The sequence below is a fragment of the Oreochromis aureus genome, linkage group 7, assembly GCF_013358895.1.
Source record: "Oreochromis aureus strain Israel breed Guangdong linkage group 7, ZZ_aureus, whole genome shotgun sequence".
NCBI classification, from domain to species: domain Eukaryota; kingdom Metazoa; phylum Chordata; class Actinopteri; order Cichliformes; family Cichlidae; genus Oreochromis; species Oreochromis aureus.
In genome coordinates this window covers 54,788,808-54,809,386 of record NC_052948.1, presented here as the reverse complement: position 1 = coordinate 54,809,386, position 20,579 = coordinate 54,788,808, and the positions used below count along the sequence as shown (strand labels likewise).

General features: G+C 38.5%; 2 protein-coding genes across 2 annotated transcripts; one reads left to right on the top strand and one right to left on the bottom strand.

Annotated features, from left to right (window-relative positions):
* Positions 1–5,786: 5,786 nt before the first annotated feature.
* On the top strand, positions 5,787–9,833 carry ankrd34ba (ankyrin repeat domain 34Ba). Its single transcript, XM_039614132.1, has 2 exons — positions 5,787–5,844; positions 8,060–9,833. Exon 2 carries the CDS (start codon positions 8,108–8,110, stop codon positions 9,710–9,712), a length of 1,605 nt encoding a protein of 534 aa, XP_039470066.1. The 5' UTR covers positions 5,787–5,844; positions 8,060–8,107; the 3' UTR covers positions 9,713–9,833.
* Positions 9,834–13,582: 3,749 nt separating this feature from the next.
* On the bottom strand, positions 13,583–20,568 carry oclna (occludin a). The gene is made up of 9 exons (XM_031730738.2): positions 20,408–20,568; positions 19,742–19,819; positions 18,469–19,129; positions 18,218–18,385; positions 16,641–16,771; positions 15,628–15,810; positions 15,252–15,423; positions 14,628–14,669; positions 13,583–14,295 (listed from the first exon to the last, which is right to left on the bottom strand). Exons 2-9 carry the CDS (start codon positions 19,792–19,794, stop codon positions 14,197–14,199), a joined length of 1,509 nt encoding a protein of 502 aa, XP_031586598.1. The 5' UTR covers positions 19,795–19,819; positions 20,408–20,568; the 3' UTR covers positions 13,583–14,196.
* Positions 20,569–20,579: the final 11 nt, after the last annotated feature.

Sequence of the window (20,579 nt, the reverse complement as noted above, 5' to 3'; positions counted from 1 at the left end):
TAGCTCAGTTGGATGAGCAAGTAACCATATGCTGCATGGCTGAAAGCAGTTCGGCCTGGGTTTGAGTCCGACCTGTTGCCTTTTGCCGCATGTCTCCCCCCTTACTTTCCTGTCAGTCTTCACTGTATCTGTCTAATAAGGCCAAGAAAAAAATTCAGCATGCAACAACTAGATTCAAAGCAGATTGTTTTTTCATTACCCCAGCGCACATGACTTTGAAATTGTTAGAATTCACTTTTTACTTACCCTGTTTTATTTCGTAGTAGAGGAGAAGTCCAGTGATATCTGATCAGGTCACAGTGTAGTTGAAAATGGCAGTTTGTGAAGAAAGATATGGCTTCTTCTGAGGCTTGTCTTCAACGCAAACAATACTTGATCAAAGCCAGCCAACTTAATTATTCAAACCAGGGAGTTAATTAAAGAACCCAGCATATTGCCAACCCAACTCCTGAGTCACGACTTTTGAACCAATATTTTGTCAAACTAACCCAATTTACCCATGACTTTTACCCAGAACTTGAGTTATGAAAATAACTCAGCTTTTTTTAGTGTGTATGTACACACATACAAAGATCTCAAAATTTTATAGAAATTTCTGTTTCATGTACAATAAAAAATATCAACAACTTACCAGTGTGTATTTATCATTTTCTTTTAATCGTGGGTGGAATGTTTAATCTTTTTCTAACTAAAACGAGAAAAAAAGTAATTAAAAAATAATAAATATGAGCTGCATGAGTTAATATAAAGTGCTTGTTTAAGGATTTTTCTACATATAATTTGAAAAAGTTTTTTCTAAACTAAATGTAAGTATTTTAAAGGACCATAATTTGACATAAACTTTACAAGAGAGTAGCACAGAAGTGGCTCAGTAAAATTGCATTTTACTTGAGTATGCAATTTTGTGCTTAAAATATAAATAAAGCAAATGCTTTATTTGCTTTATTTATTAGTTATTATTCAGAAACTGAATAATAAAAGTATTTGATTTACCATACAAACAAAAGGCGTGTTTAAATTTTTTGCTTTTACTATGGATAAATAAAATCCAAATCACCATAAAATATCAATAATACCTCATATAGAAAAACGCTGTCGGATGCTAACATCTTGTGGAGGGATTATATATTGCACTCTTAGTTGCACTCTTAGTTCCTCTTTCCAAGTTCCCACTCGGGATTTTAAACTGGAATACCCCTTTACAAGTCAGACTACCAAGTCGATAAGTCGGAGCAGCCTACCTAACAATCCAAGATATAAGACTGGGCTTGCAAATATAAGTAAAACTCTAAAACGTCTAATGGATACTGTCACTAATGTGTGGGTGTGGCTTGCTAAATAACAATAGAATTAAAAAAGAAAGGCAGAGAAAAAAAAAACCTATTACTAGTAATCCATGAATGGCTCTACACTGTTACTGTAAGCAGCAAAAACCTGTTTTCTTGCTCAACTCGGAAGTGACATCACTTCTAGCTCAGACTTCAGAGGTGACCTCACACTTGTTTCTATGGCTACAGCAAAGTGATAAAAACCACGTACCATTGTTTGGACAATTACTGTAACAGCTGGGTTACAAACAGCCTTAGCAGAATGTGCAAAGAATATAAAAAAGTCAGAAGCATGGCAGTTTTTATAAATACTGCGCTCTAATGGTTTTGCATTTATTTATGGCCATTCATTTCATAATAATCTGTTATAATCTGTTAATTTTTCCCCCATCTCTGGCACGATCTTTTATTACACATTTTAAAACTATTGTTTTTGATTAAAAGTAGCCAGTGAGTGAATTAAGGACGATCCAACCCAGTCACCTTGAAATGGCATATTTATCTGCACTTGCTGATTTGTTTAAGTGTGCATAGACTGTATAAGTAAGATGGACGTGGCCACAGTGATTTCACCTGACGGTTTCTGGACTTCACATTTTGAAGCCTCAAACTCATTCGGCCACCTTCATGGTATTTTTTTGGAGCCAGAATTGACTATATTTGTCAATAGCGGTTTTTGATATGGGCGACATGGGCAGTTGCCCAGGGTGGCATCGTGGTGGGGGCAGCATCATGGCATTGGCAAAAAAAGTTACTCGCACCCATGCTGCCCCTATATCATGCCAGCGCATTCTGAGGATTGCATAGGCACCGAACGGTTTTCTATTGCCCATCTGCGAGGAGTAAGGGCACCCTCCATTTACGAGGTGCACCTGCTGCACAAACACATATACATGTGTGTGTATATATATATATATATATATATATATATATATATATATATATATATATATATATATATATATATATATATATACATATATATATATTTAGACTGTTGGCATCTGTGACCCTCAACCTACTGCCCCAGAATGCAACAGGATAGAGGATAGCACTGGCCACAACAGAGATACAGCAAGATAACATTAATAAGTAGGGATAGTGCAAACCTCTGTTTACATTTGTTACATTTGGCTATGATAGTTAACAGTAGACACTGGTGTGACTTATTGAATCTTTTGGACTGTGTTCAGCACAATATTAATTAGCCATTGTTGATTGCTGATTTGTCTTATTCTCAATGTATGATGAATTATAATGACTGACTGTTTGTTAGCCGTTTGCATATTATGCATACTGCCTCTCTCTCCATATATATATATATATATATATATATATATATATATATATATATATATATATATATATATATATATATACGGTGGTCCCGTGGTAATCGGAGCACTAGGTGCTGTGACTCCCAAGCTAGGCGAGTGGCTCCAGCAGATCCCGGGAACAACATCGGAGATCTCTGTCCAGAAGAGCGCAGTCCTGGGAACAGCTAAGATACTGCGCAGAACCCTCAAGCTCCCAGGCCTCTGGTAGAGGACCCGAGCTTGAAGGATAAAACCGCCCGCAGGGGCGAGATGGGTGTTTTTTTAATATACATATATATAGTAACTAAATATATATACATGTATATATACCGTATTTTTCGGATCATAAGGCACCGCACCGGATTATAAGGCACATTAAGTGAAACAAAACAGTCAGATAAGTCAAACTTTACTCAACTCATTCTTCTTGCTTCCTCCACTTTCGTACTATTGATTCATTACTGTTGAATCCTCTCGCAGCTACTCTAGCCCCATGTTGTTGCAGTATATTAATGACTATCCTTGTATTGTTGCTAGATTATCTCAGTTGTTCTCCTGACTGAAGTTTGGTCCGTTTACAGCATCCTGCCATCCGATTGCCTTTGTCCCTAACCATCGGGAACCAACCCGTTAAACTGTATCAAGTGAAAAAAAGTTAGCAGTCATCCTTCAGCTTTACTGTGTTTATGTTATGCTAACATAGCTGTGTCGCTAGCGATCACGTAGCACATATGTACCAGCTAGTCCAACTAAAGTAACCCTACAAAAGTCACTGCTGTTTAGTTTTCTGTCTTCATTTATGTTGGAAGTGATAGTAGAGCTGTACATTTTAATTTTTTCAGAAATCTCTCAGTCAGAACATGGTATATCATGTTTAGGTACAAACTAGCGAGCTAACTTCCTGCTAACTTCTAACTCGGTTAAATTTAATAAATTCTGTTTTCATGGATGCCTGAATGTTAAACTTAGCAGTTACACCTAGTAAAACCCTCATCAGTTTATTAAAGATGAAAGAATTTAGACATTTTTTAACTCTCAGTGATGCCGCAGCATTTGTTTGACTTCGGGACCTGAAGTGGACAGAGTTTTGGACCCAGATTACTCCGTGAGGCTCCTGACTACGGTAATACTCCGACAGTCCATCAAGTCGTGCAGCTTCGTAGCTTACCAAAGTCGTACTAAAACCTTTTTGACAGATTTTTGAGCACGGTGTTTTTGAGAAAATTCAGTGATTTTAACTGCTCATTATAGTGCGGAATATATATATATATATATTTTCCGCACTAATATAATCTTGTTAAAATGACGTTAACGCCATAACCGCATTAATGAGGCAAATCTCTGTTAGCGAGTTAACGCGGATCACTCACTAACAGAGGATCACACGTTAATGAGCTAACCGTGCTAACACATTGACACCGTGCAGCCCGTGCAGTCATTTTAACGAAATTAACATGGGCAGCACTAATATATATATATATATATGTATGTGTGTGTGTGTGTGTGTGTGTGTGTGTGTGTGTTGTGTGTGTGCTGATCCACCTGTAGCGCTTCCCTGAGGGAAGCAGGTTGAACAAGTTAAAACCAGGGTGAAATGTCTTTGATGATGTTTGTTGCTCTGTTGAGGCAGCGGGAGGGGAGAAGGCAGCCGATGATCTTCTGTGCTGCCTTGACTACACTCTGAAGCCTTGCTCTAATGACACAATGGAAGCAAAACTAAATACACTGAACACAGGACGAGAGACTGTCGAAGTAAAACGGGACGCACGACAAGTACGGGAGACCAGGAGGGCTTAACACTGTGACCAGGAGAGAAGCAGACATGGGGACATGACTGACTGGGGGAGATAGAGAGAGAACTTGGTTTACGGAGACAAGAGTAACTAAATGAGAAACGTGGAACACAGAGAAGGCACAGTGACAGAAAACTAAAGACTAGAAACTATAAAAATAAGCAGAAAATGATTAAGAGAACCAAAACCAGGAATGACACTAAATCAAAGAATATTAATAAAACCTGAAAACACATGAACACTGGGTCACAGACCCAGTGCCATGACATCCCACAGTCATAACTTTAGGCCTTAAAAACTAAACTAAAAGAAAGAATGAAAGAAAGTATGTTATAAAACCAATTTATAATTTGTAAATTAGTTTTAAATGGCGGAACTATTCACTGACACTGAAACAATTTTTTTCTACCAGCATTTAAAGCTTTTAATTAGTTAATTTAGTTTTAGCCTAAGGTAGCCACAAGAAAAAATGCAGCTTTTGAAAACTGATATGAGGCTACTGACAGCTTCCTGCTGAGCATATTTTCCTACTGGGTGGATCACAGTAAAATAGATATAAAACATACACAACCACAAACAGCTTTTACATACTATATGGAGAACTGAACATTTGGTCCAGCTGGGCTGGACAGCACAAAGTAAATATGATCTATAGAGCCACATTAGTTGCATTAATGGGAAACATATCTTAAAATGATAAGAATAATCATTTGTTAAGAACTACAAGTCTTTTTATGGTGAATAAATTGTAAGTAATCCTTGTCTTTCTTGAGTCCCTGTTACAAACCTTCACATTCAAGCATTCATATTACAAAAATTAAGGTACATGCAAAGAATCTGGTTCTCACAGAGGTGTGTACACACTCTCCCCCCACACACATTCATACAGACAAAGAACAGTTCCTCCAGCACAATTACAATGTGTGCCGTCATTCAGCCTTCTTGATGGTTGTCATGGAGATGTCATTGATAAGGTGGACAAAATGCAGTTTCCTTTCTGCACATAAGTAAAAAAAAAAGTCCTCTGTGGCTAATTTCACAATTAATAAGCCTTTGCTGAATCAGACCCCCTTTGATGAAAGAACATGCTGCAGTTGTTGCTATAGTGCTTCACCTTGTACGTTCATCTTTGCAAACCTTCCCTGTTTTCTCTCTCTCTGCAATTGCTGCTGCTGTAGCGATGGATTAACCATTTCTTAGACCTCCCTGAAATCAAGCCTGTATCACTCGCGCTCATAACACGTTTTGTCTGAGAAGCAGACTCATTCTGGAAAACCTTGGTTGCTGCAGTTTCTTTCTCCTCTCAGTTATTGTGACACAATCCTTCCAGCATCACGCCAGTCGCAGCTCTGCAACAGGAGAGTGAATGTCTGCAGGAGAGGACTAATCCTAACTGACTCGAGGCTGGTGAGTCACACAGATACACAGTAGCGATTCTTCAACTTTGCAACTTAATTTTATTATTTCGCTTATCTTACAACCAGTTGATAACTCTGAATGGAATTTAATGCACAAAAGATGTTAATCTTTGAAGTAACAAAGATAACATTGTAATTATATGGCTCTAGGATGCTTACCATGGACACACACTTGCAGTAAACATATATCTACACACACAAACACACACACAGTGGTCTTCCACAGGATGAATGTTGAGCTAATACTGTTCAGGTGAGGTGGATTTTTTTGATATTCAATGTGCAGAACTGTTAGAGATCTGCAGAGAGGAAGACAAAAGGTATAATGTTTGCACTGCAGTTTGTAAGCATTTGAAGGGAAAATAAGGACAGGGTAAGGGTAGAATGAAGATTTTAAGCTACATTGTAGATTGTCGCCTGCTTATACAGAGAGTTCTGTAGAGATTCTGTGTTGAGCGTGTTATAGTAGAACGGTCTAGAACTGATTCTTTAAAACATTCTGTTGTTCTGTCATTGGCACAGAAAGAAATAAACCAGAATAAATTAGAGGCAAAACTGTGTTAAATTAGTCTATGTAGCTTGCATCTATCCCAAAGCTGTTGGATGCTAGTTTCATGCTACCTTAGACATCCACATTTATAATGTGTACACTATAAATTATATATGTCAGTGTCACATCTAGGCTTGTGAGATGCTTCTCATATTGCTCTGCTAATACTGTAATAATGTGGCTGAAAAGGTTATGAAGACACAAATGCCAGAGGCCAGAAACCAAGAGATTCATGTATAGTTCAGTAACAAAGTGATTGACCTGGGCACCAGCAAAGAGATTTTGACCAAATACGGAACAGGATAATTGAATGCATACCACCTACACCTCATCTGTCAAACATGGTGCAGGTGGTGTTATTTTTTTTGATGGGTAATAGCTGCCAGCAGACAGACTTTACTGCTGACAGCAGTTGCAAGATGAAAACATGTTGCCTGCTCACATTAAAGGTAATGCAATCAAGAAGTAAGGTTCATTATATGCATAAGTGGCACAACATCTGTGATTCCCACCCAGCACAGCTGATGTAGTTCAGATTGAGAAAAACTAGACAACAGCAGTAATGTTTTCCTGTGATATATATATATATATATATATATATATATATATATATATATATATATATATATATATATATATATATATATATATATATATATATATATATATATATCACAGGAAAACATTATATATATATAGATATATAGATATATGCCTGTTTTCACTGTTTTCACTGTCATCAAAGCCCTAATATGACTGGTAATGCAGGTATCTATATGTCACACATAAACACCCACTGTTGCTACTTTACATATAAAAAGCAGAAAAATAACCTAAAAAAACAGTCTAGCAATGTTTTTCATTGTAGTGTTTTGGTATCTGTGACTAACTGAGGAAAATGCTGTGTTGCTGTCTGAGACGTTGCTAACTGCAGCCTTTTCTGGCCTAACAGAAAAACGCAAGGACAAACAGCACAAAGGCTGATAGAAAGAGGCTGGCTCTGCTGGTGCTGCAGACATAAAACTGCTGAAAATGAAGATGACAATTATCAGTTTCTTGCTTTTCCTGACTATTTGTTTCACACTTTGGTAAAGAAACTGTAATATATGCAATCCATTTGAAAGTATCACTTATAAACAGAATTTTCAAAGGAAATTGTAAAGTAAGACTAAAGATAACACATACATTAGCACATAGATATAATATTATAACATGCGACAACTGGCACTTTTTTTTTTTCAACTTTTCTAACAACAGCCAGAAGACTGGAATTTTAACCCACACCATGACACTTATCTAAGCTCTAACTGTGTCCTTTTGTGCCTTGATGTAACTAAACAAGAATCATATTGGTATCGAATTAAGGAAGATTTCTAGATTTGCATGTGTGGGTTGCTACTGTTTTTCGACAGGTTTCTTGCTGATATCATCATCATAGCAAGTGCGGCAAGTGTTGCACTGATAAATACAGTGTACTGGATTTGTATTTAAAATCCAGAACATTTTTAGTACATCTAACACGGAAAATGTGTACTCTATAATGTATTTGACTTGAGAATACGCCTGGCTATTACACAACTATGTTCTACTAATTTCTATTAAAATTGCTGCTCTTCTTCTATAGAACCTTAAATAGTTTTGTTATTTTCCACAGAAATCTGTCTTTCTACATCTTCAAAATCACCATCTGTGACCAAGAAGCATGGAGGCAGAAGGCTGTAATCCTGGTGTAACCATAGATTCAGGTAATCCACTACTAAAAGCAGTGTTTCTCCGTCGCCTGCGGCTCACACGACTCCTCCTGGAAGGGGGAGCCTATATTAATGAGAGTGACAGCCAAGGCCAGACCCCACTGATGGTGGCCTGCCGTACCCAGCATGTTGATGCCCAGAGTGCCAGTCGAGTCAAGCTGATCCAGTTTCTTCTAGAAAAGGGAGCAGACCCCAACATCCAGGACAAAGAAGGTCGATCTGCACTGATGCATGCCTGCCGGGAGCAGGATGGCCCAGAGGTGGTTTCTCTGCTTTTGGCCAGTGGGGCAGACATCAGTCTGGAGGATCAGTCTGGGACATCAGCATTGGTTTACGCAGTCATGGCTGGAGACCTAAAGGTGCTGAACTTGTTGCTTGATGCATGCAAAGACAAGGGAAAGGAGGTGATCATCATAACAACTGACAAATTCCCATGTGGTAAACTGCAAACCAAGCAGTACCTCAGCATGCCTCCCCTTCGTCCTCTTGACCAGGCAGAAAAAATGACATTACCAGCTCCTGCATCTCCATCTGAAATCCAGCTCATCACATCTCCCCAGTGCACCTCCTCTACCTTGTGCCCTCCAAAACCAGTCTTTTCTTTTAAAGAAGCACAGATCTGTGGCATAAGCTCCCATCCGTGCTCCCCGTCAAGATTTCGCGGGCTTTGCCAAGCACCTCTAAATGGACTGCAGCAGCCTCTACTGAGGCTGAATTCTGAACCCTGGCTGAAGATCCCAGCATCTCTGCTCACCCAGCAACCTCCTGAAGCTTCAGTCTCAGAAAAAGCCCAGGATTTAAGTCTGACTGATAACTTCTCATTCAGAGTTCCTAGACGGGATGAGGATAACAGCCCAAACTTTGACAGCTACAAATGTTGTGAAGCAAGTAATAAAAAAGCGAGAGATGGAAAGAATGATAGTGCCAAACAAGTTGGACAAAAGATACTACTACCAGGTCTCATTTCATCTCACTCTGCCTCCCATCCTAATCTGCATTCTGTAAACCTTGGTACAGATTCAGTTCCCTCCTCGCTTTCCACTGGTAAAATTCTTGTAACGCAACTGCAACCTTGCATGGCTTCATCAAGCCTTCATAATGTCATTCAAAGACGCAAGCTAGGTGCAGACATATACAACTCTGACCCACAAATAGCTGTAAACATTCAAAATGTCCCTGAAGAGCAGAAAGCTAGAGACCTGACAGATGGCAAGAGGCTGGCGCCTTTGCATTCCTCTAGCACAATGGGTTCCAGGGAGTTGGTGTCAGGAACGAGTCAGAGAATCCTTTCTGGATATGAGCGCAGAGGTTCTGGTGCCTTCTTGCTGGATCTTAACTCACAGGCCAGACCAAGATCTCTGCCACCTCTTACTAACACCCCCATCCTTAATGTTTGTAACCTCAGCTCCAGCAATGGAAGTAGTTTTTCTGAGAAAGAGTCTGGCCAAAAGCATTTTTTTCCCTCTGCTCCTCCTGGGCCCCGGAAAGAGCTTACTAGGAGGATGCTTCTAAGAAGACACTCAATGCAGACTGAACAGTTCAAGGCCACAGCTTGAAATCTAGCCAGGATGCAAGAAAAGTGCAAGCATGTTCCGACGTGAATTCTGTTCTCCTGTGAGCTATGGTGTGTGCATATTAACTGAGGAAAACGAAAGAGTGTATGCAAAATTATTGGATCCTCAGACATTCATGGATTTAACAACATATAAACTATAGATTTTTCTGTGCTTTGGTGTGCTGTCTTGTCAAATAGCTTTAGTGTGTGCAGTTCTTAAATATAGATCTTCTCTCAAATTATATTTAGACATTTTGGTCACTCGAATGACAGAAAGTCGGGCTAAAAACCTGCTTCTTTGACTTTAATAAATTGTTCTGGTAAAAGAACGTTAGTAGAAAGTATAGCCAGGGAAGTTAAAGAAATGTTAGCTTTAATTTGCAGGCATGCCTCTGGTTACTTAACAATTTTAAGTTTAATATTCAGTTCTTTTTAGTTTAGCTTTTTCTTTCACCAACAGCTGAAGGAAAAAAATACCGGACATTCCGCTCTCTTAATTTAATTACTTGTTAACTTTGCAAATCATCTTTTTATTTCTGTAGGCTATTACACACCAGAACTTCTTTCCACAAGACATGGATAAGAGTATGTGAGTTCAAAATCGAACGAAATGCTTAACTACACTCAAGAGCTGAGTTAATGTGGCTTTAAAATCTTTATGTGCAGAAATGTGCTAACAAAACTTTCAGCTTTCATTGAAAAGGTGTAACAAAAATATTACATTAACAGTTTAGGAATTACACCAACTTTTACACACAGCACCATTTTCAGAGGGTCAAAAGTAATCAGACAAATAAATGTATTTTTAAATACCAGTATTGTTTTTTATTCCATTCATTTCAATTCAATTTTATTTATACAGCACCAAATTACAACAATACTCGCCTCAAGGCACTTTATATATTGTAAGGTAGACCCTACAATAATACATACAGAGTAAAACCCAACAATCATATGACCCCCTGTGAGCAAGCACTTGGCAATAATGGGAAGGGAAAACTCTCTTTAACAGGAAGAAACCTCCAGCAGAACCAGGCTCATGGAGGGGTGGCCATCTGCTGCGATCGAAAGACAGGATAAAAGACATGCTGTGGAAGAGAGCCAGAGATTAATAACACGTATGATTCAATGCAGAGAGGTCTATTAACACATAGCGAGTGAGAAAGGTGACTGAAGAGTAAATACTCAATGCATCATGGGAATCCCGAGCAGCCTGCACCAAAAGCGTAACTAAAAGAGGATTCGGGGTCACCTGATCCAGCCCTAACTATATGCTTTAGCAAAAAGGGAAATTTTAAGCCTAATCTTAAAAGTAGAGATGAATACAAACTGGAAGCTGTTTCCACATAAGAGGGGCCTGAAAATGGAAGGCTCTGCCTCCCATTCTACTTTTAAATACTCTAGGAACAAGTAAGCCTGCAGTCGGAGAGCAAAGTGCTCTGAAAAGCTCGCTCCCTTTCAGTTCAGTTGAAGTGACTGGCATGGCCACTGCAGAATATACCATTTCTTTATCATGAGGAATTCTTAGGTTGATTTTACTGTAATGCTTTGGGTTGCATTGTATTTGCACTGTAAAGTGCTGGCAAATGTGTTTTGCTGCATTTGGCTGAATCTAAGCAGAGTAGTCAATGCAGTGTTGTGGCATGTGTATGTTAGCACATACCATAACATTGCCTTCACAATCTTTGGCAGATAATGTGGTATCCTTCAGACAGCACAGTGACAAAGTCCTTCTCCATAGTTTTCTTTTCAGATCATTCTGTAAAAAAATAAATAAATAAAATAAAATAAAATAAAATAAAATAAAATATAACACTTATATAAGTATTCACAGCCTTTGCTCAATATTTGTCGAATCACCTTTGGCAGCAATTACAGCCTCAAGGGTTTTTGACTATGATGGTGCAAGTTTGGCACTTTTGCTTTTGGGCAGTTTCTCCTATTCTTCTTTACAGAACCTCTCAAGCCGCATCAGGTTAGGTAGAGATTTCTAGGCTCAAAGGAGTCAGCCCCAAGCCACTCCTTTGTTATTTTCCCTGTGTGCTTAGGGTTGTTGTCCTTTTGGAAAATGGAACTTCATCCCAGGCCCAGAGCACTCTGGTGCATGTTTTGATCAGGTATGTCTCTGTACATTGTTGTATTCATCTTCCCCTCAACCCTGACTAGTATCCCAGTTCCTGGTGCTGAAAACCATCTCCACAGTATGAAGCTGCCACCACCATGCTTCACTATAGGGATGGAATTAGCCAGGTGATCAGCAGTGTCTGGTTTCCTCCACACATGACGCTTGGCATTATGATCAAAGAGTTCAATCCATGCTTCATTGGAGAAGAGAATTTTGTTTCTTATGATATGAGAGTCCTTCAGATGACTTTTGACAAACTCCAGGCAAGCTGTCATGTTCCTTTTACTGAGGAGTGGTTGTCCTTCTGGAAGGTTCTCCTCTGTGCGCGCAGAGCTAGAGCTCTGTAGAGTCTGATCATCGGGCTCTTGGTCACCTCCCTGACTGAAGGCTTTTCTACTCCGATGCAGACTAGGAAGAGTCCAGGTGGTTCCAAATTTCTTGCAATTACAGATGATTGAGGCTACTGTGCTCATTAAGAGCCTCCATTTTTCTACACCCTTCTCCAGATCTGTGCCTTGATACAATCATGTCTCCGAGGTCTACAGACAATTCCTTGGACTTTATCAAAGGCTTTATCAAAGGCTGTAGATACATATGTACATGTTATATGTTTTTGTTTTTTATTCTTAAGAAATTTGCAAAAAAATTCAAGCAATTGTTTTCATGTTGTCATAATGGGGTACTGTGTGTAGAATCTTGAAATAAAAATACATTTAATGCATTTTGGAATAAGGCTGTAACATGACAAACTGTGGACCAAGTGAAGCACTGTGAATACTTTCTAGATGTACTGTAATTTTAATTTGAGCTGTTAAAGAAAACAACTATGTTAAATCTTGAGTAATTGAAGTCATTTTTAGACACAGTCCTTACATTCAGGGGCTCAAGTGGAATTGAATGATTCCAGTACAGTACTATTGAATACTAAAAACAAGCACACTAAATTGAATGATTTAGTATGCTTTTTTTTTTTTTATTTTTAGAATAGGTCGTTTCCAATTTGTACCTTTTTGTTAACCCACTACATTTTCTCCCATAATGTCTTTTTGGGTAGAAGTAAGGTTATAATATGTTGACCTTCCTTTTCAGGGTGTTTAGAAACATTCTTTTATACCATGGAAATGATCCTGTAGATCCTGCAGATTTTGCAAGAACAGTTGCTTTCTTCATTCTCTATGTTCTATGCTAATGATTTGTTATTTTTTTGGTTTTAGGTTTAAGGATTGCCTGTTAGGTTTGCAGCAGCAGCTCATGTCGTGTGTTAAAAGAAATGGATTCAAAATGCAAACTGCAACTGTGGAATTGATTAGAATAATGAAACAATACCCTGCAATTGTCCACCAATGGCTTTTAAAAAAGTGTTGCAGTTAATTTGTACCCTTGAAAATAGGGTATTGTGTATAAAAATGGCTGTAACTAACAGTTAATACAATCTCCTCAATCAACCTCTTAAAGATACATTATATAGATTAGAATTGGAGACACACTGTTGGATAGGTTGTGTGATGGGACAATTTTCTAACAGCACCAAGCATAATTTTATATATTATGCAAAACATATTTATTGGGAAACGTAAGGTAACATATGTTTATATAAGGTATCTGTGACAGGCCAAATTAGCTGATAGTTCCCTGCAGGTAAATCAGCCACTTTGAATGTTAGGCTTGTTTCAATAATACTCTTCGCGTCTCAAGTATATGTATGTCAGTTAAAAAAAAAAGCTGTCAGCTGGAAAGGACACTGAGTTGGATGGAAAAACTTGATTTTATTATATTAAAAATGTACCACAAACCACTGTTAAAAACACATCATTATGCATTAAACATGCTTAGTCAAAATGTCTATTCTGTCATCAATTAACAGACTTTAACACATAAGGTCACTTATTACCACAAACTGCTAAAAACATTGTTTGCTACATATTTACATGTTTTTGTTTATCATGTAGAAGTAGAATGGACTTAAAACTTAAGAGACAGTAAAAGCAAGTTACTATGAGCAAAAGACATTCAACTTTGGAATTGTGTGTGATTTTGTGCTCAACAGTCTATAGCCACGTAGTAGGACTCTACTACTAGACTTCTATTCAGATCAAATGGGGCTAAATAAATACATACAATAGAATCTATGAAAGTTCCTTATTTATACCAATACAAACAGTAGCACAAAATACAAGACAGAAATACAACTTGGGGGGGGGGGGTTGGTTTTTTTTGTGCTAAAATATGAACAGCCAGGCAGTTGTAACCCTTTCAGTGTAAGTCACTGTAGATTTATCCTGCCGTTAATCCAAGAGTGACTTGATTCAGGTTCTCCTGTCCAGTCTCAGACAGGCGTACAGTCCTCACACATTTTTATTTCAGGTCCTGCGGTCGTAATCACTGACCATCTTCTTGATATGGTTCAGTTTGGACTTCAGATATTTACACCTGCGCTTCTTCACCTGATAATCTGAAGACTGTGGATAAAAAAGGTAAAGCTTGTAAATTATACATACAGCAGAAGGTACCTATATATCTTACGTCTATCCAACTATTTTCTTTTTCAGAGAAAACTTTTTTCATTCATACGTATGGTCAGTTTAGAGAGTCACCATTTTGTCTATAAAATTTCTGCTATGCATCATTGCTGAGTTATTACAAGAATGTGTCTACAGCTGATATGGATTCTAACAAGACACCAGCATGATAAATGCTGGTGTCTTGTCCAGTCACATGTATCACAGTGACAGGACATAAATAAAAAAATAAATGAAAACTGACAAGTATAGATTAAATATTCCCCACATACCTTTTTCATATTCTTTATCTTGTTGTACTCATCCAAAGCATCCTGTTGAAAGGGCAGACAAACATTTCAAAGTTTAGTCAGATTACTAAAGTTCAACATTTAACTTTCATTGATTGGGTGACAGGTGGTAGAGTGGGCGTCTACCAACTGGAAGGTCGATGGCTTGGCCTCTTGTATCTCTTCCATGTGTTGAAGCATCCTTGATACTTCTACAAAATATTTGCACCCGATGCATTCATTGGAGTGCAAGTGTGTGAATTTTAGATAAATGTACTGCATGAATGTGTGTGTGTGTGTGTGTGTGTGTGTGTGTGTGTGTGTGTGTGTGTGTGTGTGTGTGTGTGTGTGTGTGAGTACGGACATGGACATCATGGGTGAATGAAACTTGCAGCAGAAAATGCTTTGAGTGCTAAAAACCGAGTAGAATGGTGCTATATAAGTAGCAGTCAATTTATTACTGATTTATTACTTTCTTTCTTTTTTGTTTAGAAAAGCTTTAATTTAGTGAAAAGCACTTTTTCATCATCACGCATCCAACATCCAACATTTATCCATCAACATAACTGCAACTTGGGTTTTCAGATTATCAATATCAGAAATACTAGAAATATTTTAAAATCTCACCAGGTACTGTGGGCTTCCCTCCTCCAGTTCATCCAGCTCTCTGTCCACTGCTGAAAGGTTCTGGTTAATGGCATCAAGCTCTGCCTGCAGATCTTTGTACTCCTGATGGTCATGGTCAAATTCACGCTTGTAGTCATTGCGCTCTTGCTCATTTGCTATTGGAGGAAATTCACTGGAGGAAGGAAATGGGAAGAATGAGAAGAGAAAAGAATGAACAGAATGATCTTAGAAGATCATATGTGAAAACATTTTTTAAAAATTCAAAGAAAAAAGAAAATAAGACAGATATATGATAGAGCTGACTTGAGGGGTAATGATGTTTCAAAGATGATCAGTTCCAGCGGTCTGGTTATGAGGATTAAGACTTATGTCTTACCTATCAAAATCGTTGTCATCCAGCTCGTCTCCAGAGGAGTTGTAATCTGTGTCGTAGTCCTGTCCGTCTGCGTGGCGGGGCCGACCTGGTCGTCTCGTTCTGGAATATCCAGCTGAACTTGCCACTTCTGAGATACTGCTGTAGGGAGGCCTGCTTTGCAGTGGCAGTTCCTGGACAACAGGCCTATGTGACAATACAATAATACAATAATTACTTTAAAAATCAATGACAAAGGTTAGTACATTAATAGAAGATTTTGACAATGGAAGATTTTATGTAAGTTGAGTGTCAGGAAACTTCTACTAATGTAGCAGGAAGTAAAACACAGCCATAAATAACCTGCATATTCACACTGTATGAGATAACCTTTAATAACTTCCTGATTCCTTATAGCTTGGTGTGTTACCTCATCAATACCAGGCCAGCACTCACATGTTTTCTTGATATTCTGTATAATAATATAATAATCAGCTCATTCTGCTTAGGTCTGGGTCATGTGTTTTCATGAGAAAAAGTTCCAATCAGTTTCGAGGAGCAAAACAAGGTTGCATAAACAAGGCTCAAGCTGAGTCTGCAATACACTGCAGCGGACCAATGTCATAGAGATTGTACTGATAGCACTGTGACCTAGGAGCAGGGCAAGTTTCCCCACAGACGTCTACACAACTGGAAATCTTTTTGGAGCCATAGGAATCATAACCGCAGGCCATTATAAAGAAAGCAGGTTTCCTGCTTTCTTCCTCACTGGCTTCACTTTTCAAACCCAGACATTATGTCCAATTTTTTATATAGTCTACAGTTATATGCAGTAACTGCTAGCATGGCTGCAAACACATGGATAATTAGACTCCCAGAATCAGACTTCAGTACTGATTCTGGGAGGAAAACTATGATGCGTATCTGTGACATCTCAGTGGTCTCGGGGTGCTGTCCTCAGTCTTACAAAATAAGATTCAGTGTTGAATTAGGATTGAGAAATAAACACCTGCACTTGTATCAGGGCGCATACTCACTGAGGGCTGTAGCTGTATGGTGGTTTGTCATAGTTTGTGCTTTCATCATCCAGATGACTCCTGGAGCTCCTTAGTTTTTCTGGGTAGTCTGAAATGGGAACTTCTCCAGGCGTAGCAGACACATTGTTCACCTTCACAAAAATGTAAACAAATTAGCAACATATTTTTAAATAATATATAAAACCCATATCCAAAACTTTTATTGCGCATCAGCAAGTAGCTACTTTCATGCTTGATTTGGCACATTTACGCCAGATGCTTTTCCTGATGCGACCCCAAAGGGGACTAGTGTCTCTGGCAGGAAAACAGCAACCTTTCATTTGACAAGTGAATATGTAAAGGTTACAGTGCCAACATCTAGCCAAAACTCACTGGTCATTTGCAAGTTTGAGCAAAATCATTAACTATTAAACCCCATCACTTTTTCCATTCACCAGCTAGCTTTAGTTTAGCCAACTATTCATTTTCTTCTTTGAGATACTTCCTCTCACCATTTGATATGCATTTTAGTTAGCTAAATCTAACTATATATCACAAATGAGATACACTTTAACTGTCTAGATGTACTGTGTGTGCTGCAGTCACACTGCCTCAGCACTTTCAGGCACATTCCCATAAGCTCCAGTAAAGTAAATACTTTCTAAGAAATAACTTGTTCATGTGGAGTTACGCATGGGCTAACTGATGACTTTTTCTTTTTTCTTTCTTTCTTTCTTTTTTTTTTTAAATGCAATTCAAAGTACCACTCAAACCTGCTTTTCCTGTTTACTGCTGTAATGTGAAGTGTACAGCAAGGACTTGGCTGTGGTGAATATCATCATGACTTTCGAAATGACTCACTATCTCGTTGCTACTCACTAGGATATATTGCAAAACCCCAATGAAACTTGTTTTACATAATTCAATGTGAAATGTAAATACCTTTGTTTTAATGCTTGAACATAGTAACAATAATAAGCTCTAGTTCATGCTGTGTAAATTCCTTCCTTACTACATGACATGCCAGCATGTGACTAAAGACATGCCAGAGTGAGACTGAAACTGTTATCTGAGAGCACGCCACACCTTGAAACCACAAATACAGCGCTAGACAGAAAGAGCTCATTGGTCCACATTTCACCTTCTCTGCTGATAAACAAGTGACTACCATCAAACTGGTTTTACCAGTCCTCTACTGCTGCATTACATCAGATTACAAAGACAGTTCTGGGCTATAACTGCTCTTCTCCGAAAATGGAAAAAATGCTCTGATCCATAGCAGTCTTTATCATATGTGCTCATATGTGATACCACAAAACAATCATTGTAAACTGAATGCTTTGAACTGTTGGGTGGAATTAACAGGAAACATAAAGGCCTAACAATGGAATTTAAGAAAATAGAACAGACTTTGAACTGATTACTCAATGAAAAATTAGAAAATAATGAAATAAAGGCTTCAAATGCCCTGTCCTTGTCGAAAAATAGCTGTTTTATGTCATTGCAAACTAATTGTTTTGTTTTTTTATGTCATTGCAATAACAAATGTTTTTGCGAAAATGTATCTTTACAAAAGCCCATATAAAGCTGTCACTCACCCATGCCTCTACATCCTGAGGTGGTGCCAAGTCATCGATGACTTTCACTTTCTTCCACAAAATGTTGCTTTTGCCAAAATTTTGGATTTTCTGCCGCGTCTTCAGTGCAAAGACCAGCATGATAATCAGAGCTGCTGTCACCAGGAAGCCAAACACAACGGCAATGGCCTGGAATGGGAAATAAGCCACCATATTAGAAACAGAAAAAAGTTAAAGACAGAAATGGACATAAATCAAATCTGTGCCCTCACCTCTTGTGGCTCAAACACGCAGTAATGGTAAAGGTATTCATTAACAAATAGTGCTGAGGACTGCGGCTGTTGGTAGGGAGCACACAGTGCAGTAAGGGTGTTGCCTTGAAGCGTTCCATATGACTGTGCCGATGGGTTCACTGCCACCAAGTATACTATGGTGGCTATAAGCATAAACAGGGCTAGGATGGCAGAGATGATCACCACAGCCAGGTAGAACCTCCTGCTCTCTGATAGGCTTTGACGGGATACAATGACGATGAAGACAGTGAGTACGAAGATGAACACAATGGCTGCCATGGCAATCATAAACCCTTTGCCTGAACGTGGTTCAACATAACTGTAACCATATCCTCCATATCCATAGCCACCGCCATAGCCGCCGCCAAAGCCGCCGCCATAGCCGCCACCATAGCCGCCGCCATAGCTGCCACCATAGCCGCCATAGCTGCCACCATAGCCGCCAATGCCTCCAAAACCAGACAATGCTCCCTGAGAGTCATAAGCCAGTGTGGAGGCAACGCAAGCAAATATAAGCAAGCACAAAAAAGTGCAAATGACAGCCATGATTTTGAGGACGCCTGGTGGAGACGTCAAGCGGTAGAAATGCTGGAACTCATCATCTGGGTAGTAAGAATAGGCAGGCTGCGGAATGATTTTACTGTGGGGGGGAAACAAAAGAGATAGTGATTATGGGGTTTATAGATATATATATATATTTATAGTGATAGTTGATAATTAAAGTTCTAGTATGTGCCTGTGACAACTATATATCTGCTACTACTGCAATGCAAACCATGACTGAATTAAAAAAATTACAAAAACTCAATTTAACAGTAAAATTTCGTTTTTTCCCGGAGATTATTTAATAACATAAACAACATTTCTTCCTAGATTTGTCAAATTTAATTAGTTTGTAAATATTTTTTAATTATATACATTTTTTATTTGCATGTAAGGTAAATGAAAGCTACAACAAAAATCTTAACAAAACTGATTTCAACCCACATGAAGACAAACTAAAAAAAAAAAATGACAAAGTCAGAAAGAAAAAAAGAAAAAGAAGTAATACTCATCCAAAAAAGAAAGTTTTGGAAGAGGATTTTAAAATATTTCACAATTATCGATTAGGTTGTGGCAATTTAGAATTGTGGCCTCTCTTCTATACAAGTAGTGTTCATACACATACACAGCACTATTATCTTGAACATTCTGATGAACACTTACAATACAAAATGATCAGCAGTAGGTATATTAATCGAAAAACACTCACTGGTCATTATCTGCCTCGTAAGGAGGAGGGCTTCCTACGGGACTGGAAGACATAACTTCTGATCCACTTGGTGCTGATCTGTAAAAAATAAGAACATTTTATGGTTAAAACAGATCGCATTTAGGGGTCCTAAGTGTTCTCATAGCTATTACGTATTATCATTGTTAAATGGTGATAACTTCCTGAAGTCTTCCAAAGGTCCATGGATCTGCTGACTTTATTATGACATTCACCAAAAAGAAAAGGCAGCATTTCAACTAAAAAGTGGAACCGAACATTTCTTTTATTCACAATTATTGACTCCATTAATTACTCTGCTGCAAACATCAGGCCTACATAGTAAGATATTTGTAAGACATTTTCAGAGACTTATTCCCCACAGCATAACCGTGCTAGTATACAGCCACAAAACCCAAGATTACAATTGCTAGCATGACAAACCACCTTCTAACAGATTAAAATCCACTGCACAACAACCGCTTCAGTCATAACAGCCTCTCAGTTTTTACTCGATTTTTACCTAGCAATTTTGTTTCATAGAAGGGATCTTGTTAATAGGATAATTGATTTGAGGAGTATCCAACGACACACTTATCTTTAGATCGTTAGTTTAAAATGAAAGAAGCCTCTGCTGATAGTCCCACAATTTCAAATCGATACACTAACCTGCTACGTTGTAAGAGTCCTCAGCTGAAACAGGTCAAGTGAAACTGCGGCTTCGGATAAAAACATCCTGACCACACCTAGACAGGTTCGTCTCTCGCTAGGTAACAGCACGCCCCGCCTCATGAGCGGAAGTCAGCCTTTTCCCTCTGAATAAAAACCAAAACGTTTCTAT